This window comes from Ambystoma mexicanum, chromosome 1q (assembly GCF_040938575.1).
Source record: "Ambystoma mexicanum isolate Mex_15411 chromosome 1q, UKY_AmexF1_1, whole genome shotgun sequence".
NCBI lineage: Eukaryota > Metazoa > Chordata > Amphibia > Caudata > Ambystomatidae > Ambystoma > Ambystoma mexicanum.
Window position 1 is genome coordinate 1,435,154,953 of NC_090922.1, and position 12,219 is coordinate 1,435,167,171.

A 12,219-nucleotide genomic window follows, 5' to 3' on the forward strand; every position below is an offset into this window, starting at 1 on the left:
CCGAAGGCCTTAATGGAAGGCCAATGGAACTAGACTAAGGGCCTGGGCAGTCCTGAGAACAACCAGAAGTGGCTACTGAAAGCTATGCATGCCAGTACCGACAACTGTGAGGATAATTGTAATGGACGAAGGGGAAAGACACTGTGAAAAACATATGAGAATGGTGCCATGAGACAAGATGGAAGCAACCGCCTTATTGAACGTGTGTAAATAAACTTGAAACACAAGATGCTAAGTAATCGGGTCTGCTTGCAATGCTTAGTAGAAGTTAGAGCGGCAAGCGCCGGCTGTATACATCTACCTCAATACAGCACAATGTACACGTGCGACTCCATTTTGTATAAACAGAAGTACTCCCAGGCGGCCAAGGCCTGACTGGCCAAGTTTCATATCCAGGCCGAAGCTGAGGAAAAGAGCTGGATCGAAACTTAACAAAGGATGGCTCATGCCGGGGAAATCGAGGTCAACCAGAGAAGGGGAGGTGAGCATGAGCTCACGAGGCTCCAACTTCAGAGCATGCCAGCCCGCCTGTGAAGGTCAAGATAAGAGAGGCCCATGCAGGTGGCCAAGCGCATACAGAATTAACTGCACAAAAGGTTGGAAACTGAAGCAGATTCACGGTGGACCACCAGGTGACCAGACAGGCGCGAAGATGTACCACCGCCTGATGTCATCCAGAACCAGAGGGTGCCATAACTTTTCCTGATAAGAGACTACAGATCCGAGGTCATACCCAGCCAACTAATTGACACATAGCCCTAAATCACTGATTGATGGAAGGGAGGCAGGGTGAATCCTGGGACACCAGGCACCTGGGTGTCTATTCTGCATGCTGCTAATTAAAAGTGGAGATTTATGTTTAGGGGTGTAACTCGCCCAATCAGAAGGGACCATGTAATCTAGGGTCCTATAGAGACTGTAACCAATAGGACGGCGTACTTTTAGTGACGTCAGTCACGTGTGTTGTAGAGGGATGGGTGTGGACGCCCACCCGATAAGAGTTATCCAATCCGTATGCTTTATTTTCATATACAGATATAACACCTATACTTAAGTTACCTTTCCCAAAAAATTATATTGCATGATGGTTTTTTATAGAAGTGTACGTCACTGATGACGGAATTTGCCAATAAAAGAGGCTGTTTGACTGAAGTTCGAAGAAGTCGGCGCGAGACAGGTGTTCGCGATGCTGCTGATATCCATAAGCTGATGTATGTATTATTAAACAGACTTCCCTTTGCCAACTTACTGAGTCCCTAGTATTGATTTGTGCTGGAGTATGTAAGTCCTGCACCCTGTCCTCACACGGTGTAGCTATCTTCTATTACAAGTTTTTGGGGGTTGAGTACTGACCAATGGGCCAGTCAGTAATTTCCTCTCCCCAAGAACACCATCTCTGCATCCACAGACCCACCTCACATCCCTCATGAATTCTCCACACTCTGGACAACATTCAAGACACACTCTGCAGAGGACCATGTTGATACATTGGCTGCCCTCAAAGCCAAGCTACTTCCTTCCAGCATCCATCCTGAAGACCCTCCCCGCAGAAGCTCTCCTTCCCTGCCTGTAGATCATCCACAGCTCCCTAACTGAAGGCACTTTCCCATCGACCCTGAAAACAGGACAAATCCTCACTCTACTAAAGAAACCAACTCTGGATCCAGACTACCTAGGTAACATCTACAACAACAATCTCCACCAAACCTACCAATCCAAATTCATACCCAGATGCAGCACAGATACAGCAACTAAACAGGTGGTTGATGACACCCTCAACATCCTTGATGATGGCCACCCCTGCCTCCTGGTTCTACTCAACCTCTCGGCCACTTTCGACACAGTAGACCACCAAGCACTTAGACGTCTTACATCGGCGCATGGGGATAAGCAACCTTGCCCCATGCTGGTTCACGACTGCCAGTAGTTTGTTCAGATGGACTCCTCTAGATCGCCAATGCTACCAGTCACCTGTGGAGTCTAAAGGGTTTCATCCTCTCCCCAGTGATATTCAATCTATACATGGAGCTGCTCTGAGCCCTCCTAGCCACACACAACATCCACTATACCAACATCAACTCCATCAAGGACATCCATAGATTCAAACCCTGCCTCTCACTGATACAATCTTGGATGTACAGTGCACACTTTAAGTTCAACCCCTTCAAGACCGAATTCCTACTCCTCACCAACTACAACGAACACCCAGACATAGAGAACCAGCTATCAACCATGAACCCTGAGGGCTTAACATCTGAGCCCACCTCCTGCGCCAAGTCACCCGGGTCCCACATAGAGTTTGCTTAGCTTTGTGTGTCTTGAGGAGAGGTGTGTGTGTCTGTCATCTTGGTATCAGCTCTCCCTCTGGACACCTTTAGATCCACTGTTCAAGCACTGATGCCTACGGGCTGCTGGCGCTTAACAAATAAATAGAGAGACTGACTCCCACTGCATGCACAAAACACCTTCAAGTTTTGCTGCATCATCTATAAAGCTACCTTGCTGAAAAACACAGCATCCCTGGTGGACAGTGCACCATTAGCAGACAGGACACGTGCAGACTTCAAATCAGCCACTGCAAAAAGGAACTGACCAGAAAACAAGTCTTCTCTGCCTACACCCCAAAACTATGGAACCTCCTCCCTGTCAGCATCAGACTCGCACCCACACTCCTACAAGTCAGAAAAGAACTCAAGACCCACCTAAGGAGTCTCTCCTCCTCAACACCTTGGCCATCACGTCGCCCCTCGCACCACCTGACTCACTAGACGTGGCCCGCCCCTTCCATCCCCACCACTCAGTACAGCTGTGCCCCTCCTCTGTGCCCCTCTGTATCCTACCTCCCACACCCCCATGCTGTATATCTGTTCTGTTACCTCTGAATAAGGCCCTGTTGCTTCTCAAAGCTAGGTCCAAGGCTCAATAAATAAAGAAATAATAAAAATAATGGGTATACAGACCAGAATAAGTGCAAGGGGATATGGAGCACGGAGAAGAAGAAAGGTGTTTGGGAGAAGTGCAAAACAGAAAGAGCCTGATAATTCAGAGCCAGTACTAGGGTCCATGTTCATTCTGCTGCTAGTAGCCAGACACACTGCTCTAAAGAGCTGGACATTCCAGCAGGCCGGCAAGTCTAAAGGGATACGTTTTCAACATTGTAGAGAATTTCTGGTGACCTTCATCTATCCCAAGTCTATAAGGATTAAAGAGAAGACGGTGACCATCCTCCATCCTAAGGGTCAGAGAGATTGTTACAGAGGTCACCATCGCCCGACCAACTGACTGATGGCCCAACCTGTCTTTCGTGAAGGTTGGAAAGCACAGACTTCTTGCAACTGTCCATATGAACTCCCTCTGTGGAAATGACCTCTCAATGTAAGGCTTCAGGGCGAAGGAACCAGCCCCCAAGAAAGCCTGGTCTATAATACAATGATAAAACTCCAGCAATCTATCCCTTCCTTCAAGGGTAGTGAGGTCCTCAGTCCTGGTGTGATGTGTTCAGGAGGTGGTACTCTCAGGCTAAGGTGTGGTGCTTTATTCTGGATAAGCCTCTTGAGAAGTAGATGCTACTGCAATAGTACGGCAAAGCCAAAACCGTGGGTCGCACCGCCTTCACTTTATGCTGCATGTTAAATGAAGGTGGGATCTGCTTGAGAAGGCATTGATGAAAGTGGCAGCCTTTTGACTCCTCCCTAATCTGTTAAAAGGCAATTTCATTGTCAAAGTAAAAAACAAGTTCTTTCCTCCTGTGATGGGAATGGCAGTGCGCCCACTGTGTTGTGCCAATCAAAGGGGAGAAGAATGGCAACTTCAGTGCCCAACAAGAGGACTTCAGTTTTGGATGTATTCATGACGATGTGGTTGCAGTGGTCTTGTAAGTTAACAATTAAATGAGTGGTGCATTTTGGCTCATTAAAGAGCTGTACATCCTAGCTGTGTTTGATATATCGCGAGTGCATTAACACTAGTTGACCATGGCACATTTGAGTCCTCTGTTGAGCGCGGCAGATGGAGGTTTTCCCATCTACATTTGAAGTACTAGTGGCCTGAAGTGGGCATTTTGAAGGTGGAGGAAGTTATTGCGGTCTTAGAATTGGTGGCAGGTAGTAGCCTGGCTACAGGTGGCACTCAATGCGGGAGCAGTGGTGGGATGTTTAAATTGAGGTTTAGAAAGCTTGATGCAGTTTTTAAAAGATTCTGGAGCGGGTTCCGGCCAGTGATCAGCATGAAGTTGTTGGGATTGCTGTGCACATTAGAATGGAGGATTATATGCGATTTTACCGAACACAATTAGAGTGGTAAATTTACGGACAAAATACAGAACAACATTGATTTTATTTTTAATTTAGGGGGGCTCCCCTCAAGCCCACCATTATTTTCCCCTTATAACGCCAACGCAAAACCATCCGGACCCATATTAACCTCTTTACTCCACTACCCTTTATTTGTTAAATTTTTGCTATGTTTTTCGGTATTTTTGTCCACTCTGAAATGTACCACTCTCTAATGTTTTAGATATATTGACTGAATACTGACAAGGAGTATTGCGAATATTAGGAGTGGCATGATGGGTTTCAGCTTCCTGGGCGGATGATGAGAGGGGAGGAGAAGAAATATTAATGGGCGTTTGGACCAGGAGACTGGAGTCCATGATGAAGCTCAATGCTGAGCATGAAAGTGACATTTCGAGAGTGATGGACCACCTAGGTGGGAATTTAACACTGGGATTGTTAAGAATGGCCAGGGATTACCTGGAAAACAGACCCTCTGGCCTACTAGATCTATCAAGCTGTTGAATTCTCAAAGAACCATGACTGCAGAGTTGCTGGGCTTCCGTCAAGACGAACGGCCAAATCATTGAGTGGCATAGAAGGAGTTGGGGGTCGGTCAGGCTTTTGACACACTTAGTGCACATTCTACATTGGTGGCACAGACTCTTTTTCCATACAAACAAAAATAAAAATGGAAATGTAATTAAACATAAAGGTGATTTGGCCGAAAATGTGAACATCTTTCGCATTTGACACTGGAAAGATCTTATTTCCAAACCCTCGAAAGATGGCTGCTCATGTTTGGCAGTGCGGCCCTTTCCATCATGGCTTTGCCTCGATATGGAATAAAAGCAACCTTGGTTGCCATGACAAGCCCTTTTAAAAAAACTAGCTGCGCGAGATTTCGTACGGAACCTCTCTGCAGGCTTGTCTTCATACGGCGGAGAAACAGGTAAGCCGTTATCTCAACGCAGAAGACTAGCGATAAGAGCTGTCTAACAGATACAGAATGAAATGATTACTGCATAATAATTTGGAAATCACACGAACTGACGGCCGTACCCCCAGGTAAGCGGCATTGCGAGTGGACCATAGTCCTGCAGTGGCGCTGACAATGGAGTTTCAAAAACAGCCATAGTAACAGCCCTACCTTAAGCGGCAATTGGCCCATGAGTGTCCATCTCGAATTGGACCACAATCGAACTGCCCTCTGCTTGTGGCAGGGCATTTAGCATACGACCTGAATTATTAAGATTGAACACATGCACTGATCTATAATAATTGATAAACGAGTGGTAATGATAGAGTAACCCCAGTTTACAGGTAGCTGTGAGGAGGCGGCGATTACCCTCTGCTCTATCTCTTCACAGCATCACCTCGTATATGAAGAAGATAAGACATGGCTTACAACACAAGTCACAACCAGCATCCTTGAAAGGAAATACTCTGCTCAACAGAAACATTCCTATCGTTGTAACAGAATATACAGCAGGTAAAAATGAAGGCAACATTATCTAAGCCTCACTTCACCAAAAATAACTGGAATATAAATGCCAGAGCTAATGTCAATAGGAAGTGGTGTACGCCCAGAATTGGGGGGTGGTGGGTATGTTAGAACTGATATAATATTGTTTCGTCCTCATTTTATATGTTGGCCTATGCCCAGTTGCTTTGCGAGGAAATCCGTATTACAAGGTTGTGACCTCAAGTGAATCAAGCCTCCATTTTAGGTTAGAGCCGCCATTTTAGTTTATCGTACAAAGTCACCCTGTAGTCTAAAATGGCCATCTCGTGTGCTCTTGTTCTCGCTTTAACCTCTCCAACCTTTGTAGGGGAGTTAATGTAGCCTGAAGGCAGGTTGGACATGTTAGGGTCATGTACACCTTGTCCTTCGTTGACCTCGGGATCAGGGAATTACTTAAATTGGCGATGTTAACCTACAAGTATACAAGAACAATAACGCTATCCAAATACGACATGCAAAACATTTGCTTGATCTGTATTAAAGCAATGTGTAAAGAGTGTAGCGTTAAAACTAAATAATAATAGTGTGTTTAGTGAATATGTTGAAAAGTAAACCGCATGCACGAGATATGTAAATTAGGAAACTAACCTGGCGCGACCCTAGCCCAGTATATAATTAACTTGTAAGAGGCTGGACATCATTATAACAACCTGTATAAATACGCTGATGTCCAGCTAGTAAATCCTGCTCACTGCTCACATTGAACCCTGCTGGTGGTCTCTGATGTATTGACGGCCAAATAGCTATTTGTGTACTTTGTTCGATACTGTTCAGTTTTGTAATAAAGATTCTGGGAATCTTTACAAGCCCGTGTCGGTGTATTTTCCTTTGCTTGGTGTAAAAGCCTTAATATTGTATTTTTCTGATTCCACAGGTACCCTACAAAATGTTGTGATATGACTTTGATAATAATTGGTTGCAAATACGACTGGAAAAGTTATAGATGACCTATCACCACTCAAGCCCATAAGAAGTCACCTTTGACTTTTTGTTCTGCAGAGTACGCTGGATCACATGCCGAATTGAAGGGGCGATCTGTCTGACTCGTGCAACTTTAAGAAATGGGTCCTGATGAAGATGACGCATGAAAAAGATGCCATTGAAACTGGTTGACCAGACTGTTTTAAGATGTCTCTGAACCAAGAGAGCGACAGAGAAAACCCATCAAGGAAATAGACTAATCTCCCAATAATCAGGAGACTAAGCCTTAATAGCATTTACTGTAATTTTCGAAATATTTTAGATTTAGAGCACATAGAAGTGTAATAATCGCGGTCTATTATAACGAACACCAGCTAGAACATAGACACACATTTTTTTTTTAAAACAAGAGGGCTATGACGGATCCTCCATCTGCTCTCTAGTTTGGTCGTATATCAAGATATCCACGAATGGATCACGTACACTTTGCGGAGGGTGAATAAATTACTTTTTGAGGAACCTAGTCCCACGCGAACTGCCTGTCCATCTGATGGACACAGGATTCCAAACTGTCATTTTTACAACAATGGTCTTTTCAGAAATTGCTGTATAGCCAATTCCTATAGGTTTTTAGAGTCACATTGTAGTATTAGGGTGAGGTCCCCTCTTCCTATCCCTATTAGACAGGCGTTGCATCAGCCCTTTCTAGGGCAAGTAACATCACAAAGGGAAAGGCTGTTCTTCGGGTTAGGGTGAGTGTTGGCTAACACAGCAGTAGTTGGATACAGAATCACTAGCATGAAAAAACTTTACCTGTCCTTGTTTAGTGTGTTATAACATTGTAAAGATAACAATGGAGGGAAAAAAAACCATTTGAGGCGATATTGCAAGCAACAAGAATATCCCTGTATTGTTCGTATACTTATGATATTTGTCACAGCGTTTGGATAGGCCAGTCTGAGCGGGCTTCTATGGTTATTCGATGCCCTCTGTAGATGGAAATGAATTTATAATACGCAACCTTCTTGCCAACGGAGGGGCCTGATGGCGCAGAACACCTTGCATGCCCAACGTATTCAAGGGATACTTATTAACACGTTACCGAGTTTGATTGGAGCAGTCTGAATTGCTTTCTATGGACACTGGAGGCTCTGCATCCTCAGGGCAAGTCCCAGCATTTCTGCAGGCCACTCTTAGAGCTGATTTAGTACAGGTATTATTAGATGCCCAATCTACATAGCACAGCATTTGGGAAGACCATTCTCCTAGTGCCTTTATAGCCATTGGATGCCCTTGCATGTTTTAGATGTGTAATAAAGTATGGATTAGGTGGTGTCAGTTGGTCTGCTTGCTACTGGATGCTCTGTATACTTCTACTTGTCTCAGCATTTGGCTGGACCAACAGTCTATGTGGGGTAAGTATCGTTATTTGTTGCCCCATCATCTTATTACACATGTCACAAAGTGTGGTTAGAGCGGTCTGAAAGGGAATGGAGCACTGTGCACCTGGCTACCCTACGTCACCTGGGCCCAGGTACCTGCTCACCCTGCCACCCTCCTGCAATGGCTCCTGGCCACTGTATCTGTACCCATATAGACCCCCCACCCATTTTCTTCTTTTTCTGAACTTATCAGACTTACTCAGTGAAAAGATAGCTTTACTGCCATTTTCGGACACACGGATCCAGCCAGCGCCCACAACTAACTAAGGTTTGTCACCCCACCTAGCATCAATTACTCAGCAACCTTGGAGTTGGTTCCCGGACAAACCATCAAAAGGCCCGACCACAAACACATGGTGCGCAGGGGACCATTAGTCCTGAATCTACAACTCCACATTCTTTGAAACTTCTGTTTCAGAAGTACTTTCCTATCCCGCTATTCATTCCAACTTAAAGCAGAGCCCTTTCAGGCAAGCCAATTCCAAGAGTACATTCCCTTGGACATCCAATGCTCTCCTTTCCTGAGCTTGAGTATCCCAATTGATTTATTTATTTTTTACATTCATAGCAGCGCACAAAGCCCTCAGGCATCTAGGCTCCCTCATTCTAATTTCGAATGAAAGAATGTAGTCTAGGCCTTCTTAAATGTTTATTGGTAACCTGCCGACCATCCACAAGAGACGCAGTGTGCGTACATGTACCAGTGGTTAGTGATGAGAGATCAGTCCCTCCATAGAGTGGACTTATGGGAGAAATGTTTTCCATTACTGCTACCCACAGAGAAATTCACCCAAATACTACCCGCTTTTAGTCTTGTATTGTACACTTAACATGACCATCAGGCAGTATCAGGCTCACTACGCTCCATCTTACCTTTGAACATGGGGCTGATCCGCCACACTCCCAGGCATCCCTGGCTGGCGAACTGCCCGAAGGAGAGTTCCATGAAGAAGAGGGGGATGCCACAGAACACAAGCATGATGAAGTATGGGAAGAGAAAGGCACCTGGGGAAGAAGGAACACAAGAGGGAAAGGTCACATGATAGTCAAAGGTCATACTGTGTTACGCAGTGGGGTGATGGGTCAACGCGGGAGCATACAGACAACACGCTAATACAATATCTACATTAGTGGCCATGGGTTAGAACTCTCTGATTGGATTTGGTGGCCTCAGTGCCATGAAAACCATCACAGCGTCAATGATGAGTCCCAAGGTTAATGGTGTGGATTTGATTCTCTTGTCCGCTTGAGGGGACATTTCCTTGTAGAGGTTAGACACAAACACAAGGAAATTGGTTGCCTCTGAACCTATAGATTTAGTACTTACAAAGAGAAGCAAAGGCTTACAAGGGGCCCATAGACCATACTTTCCCTCCACGACAATCAGAAGACCACAGAGAATGATGCACCTTCTCCCTAAACCTCTCCAGCGGTGCCCGAAGACCGGTACCTAGATTCTAAAGGGGCCCAAAGTGTTCACATCTCCTTCAGCCTCTCCTCTGAAGCCTGCAGGTGGGCCACCCTGACATGCAGGGCTTTGCAATACCAATGTTTTTTCACCATGACATTGCCAAGTGAGAATTAACATTAGCACCCTAGGCAGGGGCGCTAGTCAATCACGTGGCCTGCCTCTGAGCACCTCAAGTGCTGCGTGCCCCTGGTCCTGTGCCCGGCTCGCTTCCTCGTCTGACTTTAGCACCCGTTTAATAATACATAAAGGCTGGATCGAATATCAAAGAGAAAGGAAAACCTCACGTACCTTTGTTCCTGTGTACACCGCTTCAATGTTGGAGTCAGATTTCAATGTTGATTAGGTCATCTTAGTCAACACTAAATCCCACAGAAGCAACGTCGCAGAAACGATGCAAATTAGTTTTTCCTTTTTGTTTAAAATATCTTATCTAGCCTCATGCATCCGTGTGTGTTTATCCACGGGTGCTAATGGCGATATTACCAAAGGCGGTGGGCTGATCAGTTTACAGCAACGCCCCCCGTGGTAAGAGACCATACTTCGACCGGGCTGTTAACTTGGGTGGTGGCCCGTTACCTCTGGTAATATTGCCACAGTATCTGCTTCTAAACAGAAGGCTTGTAGTGAGGAATTGGCTACTCATGCTCTTTGGCTTAGCAGGAAGAATTGTGCTTGACCGGTGGCAAGACTAGGGGCAGACCAATCGCAGACATCAATCCCTGCGCTAGTCACAACCATTGTTACCCAATCAATAGCGACATTCATTGCCCGCCACACACTGCATTCACTTTCCTGCCATTCAAAGCCATAACTCCTACTGCACTCTCATCCATAACTCTCCCGCCTTTCGCAACCCACCCACTCTTACTCTTCACTCCTTTGCTAATAACAGTCTTTACTCTCAACAATCATCACTCTCACACTGCCCAACCAATCACAGCCGCCAACCCCCTGTGACCTACAACCATGATACGCCACCACTAGCAGTATTCATTGCCCACTGCTTACAGCCTTTGCTCCCCGGCAAGCCGCCTTTACCCCTGCTCCGTGCTCAACCATAGCTCTCTCACAGTTCATTAACTCAACACTCCTTGACCACCGACGACCTTTACTCCTCCACAATTGATGATCACTCTGACCCCAAGCGCAGCACCACCCATCTAAGCCTTCAACCCAGTCACGCCCAGCCTTCGCTCCCTTGCCATTCGCAGCCCTCGTTCCTGGTCGCCTCTCAACCATCTCTCTTCCACCATACACAACCCCACCGGTCCCAGCCTTCATTGTACCACTGCTTTCACTGTACTCCGAGCCTTCCACTCCTGCAACAGTTCACCTTCAGGGCCACCTCAACTTATGACCAACTTTTAGGGAATCCTACCTATGCGGTGGGTGCTATTCGGCTGGGTTGAAATGGGTACGATTCTGAGAACTTCCACACTCTAAGAACTGGCCACAACCACACATGTAGTTCCATGCCAATTTATCCCATGGACAGAGTGGTTGCCGAGTACTTGACCTCAAATTCACTTTCATAATATTCTGCTTTAGTTGTGCAACTCGGTTGAATTGTATTAGCACTTTGCTCAGCCCTCACGGAGAGTACATGAGAACATTTTTATTTTCTTGTCCTCGGACACTTCATACAATTTTGAGTTGTCTTGTCGGAAATTGTCTTTGCTGCATTCATGTTCGGTTTCAAGCACATTTATTTCCTTAATAAATGAATTATTAAAAATCAATCTGTCCCCCCATCTCGCCGCCCATCCCCACAACACACAAAACCGCACCCACCTCCGCCATTCCTGTAACAAAGGTACGGGAAGCGCCACACATTTCCAAGTCCCACGGCATAGCCCACGCTGGTCAGCACAAATTCAATCTGGTTGCCCCAGTTGCCACGCTTCAGGTTCTCGTCCCGCTTCGCCGGTTCTCCTGGAACTGCACCGTTCTAGGAAAAACAACACAAAAAAGAGAACAAACATATATTTATCGATGACTAAACACAATCCACACTATGCACAATACATTTGCATAGACATTAACAGCAGCTATGAACCACCAGCAGCATTCAGTCTGCCAAAGTCTTTAAATACTGTAATTAGTCTCCAGCTTTACACTCTTCCCGCCGCCCACCTTGAGAAATTCTTCATTTCTTAGATGTATATACCATGTCTGCTCTTTTTAATGAGGTTCTACTGGACTGCACTCCCCTGTCCTTGTATTGCTTTGTAATCTTTAATAAACAATTATTGCTCATTAATTTCCAGATCTGTCTTACTGCAAGTTAAATACCAACCTCCCAAATAATACCCCCCCCCATCTTTCGGATCCCCTTTCTCTGCAGAACAAGATGGCCAAACCTCATCCTTCACGCAACCAACCATCCCTCCTGCGCTAGGACAGTCCTTCACCACTCTCGTCCTCTACCTTCACAACTCATAACGTCGTTGGACCTTCTCCACCACCCTCACCACTCCGGAAATAATGCTTCATTGGCGCACATCTCAACCTACTCCATCCCTTTAGGCCCATCTCACGATGAATCGCCCCCCACCTTGCACTGTAAAAAATTCTCCAAATATTCCTTCA

At 45.8% G+C, this 12,219-nt stretch overlaps 1 protein-coding gene across 5 annotated transcripts in view; it reads right to left on the bottom strand.

The window, feature by feature from the left end:
- The window catches only part of SLC6A9 (solute carrier family 6 member 9), a 732,913-nt gene that overhangs the window by 175,025 nt on the left and 545,669 nt on the right, over positions 1–12,219 (bottom strand). For all 5 annotated transcript variants that reach the window (XM_069642312.1, XM_069642313.1, XM_069642311.1 and 2 more), the window contains 2 exons: positions 11,422–11,578; positions 9,033–9,164 (listed from right to left, as the gene is read on the bottom strand). In XM_069642312.1, coding sequence (XP_069498413.1) covers positions 9,033–9,164; positions 11,422–11,578 — 289 coding nt within the window. The remainder of the gene's footprint in view (positions 1–9,032; positions 9,165–11,421; positions 11,579–12,219) is intronic.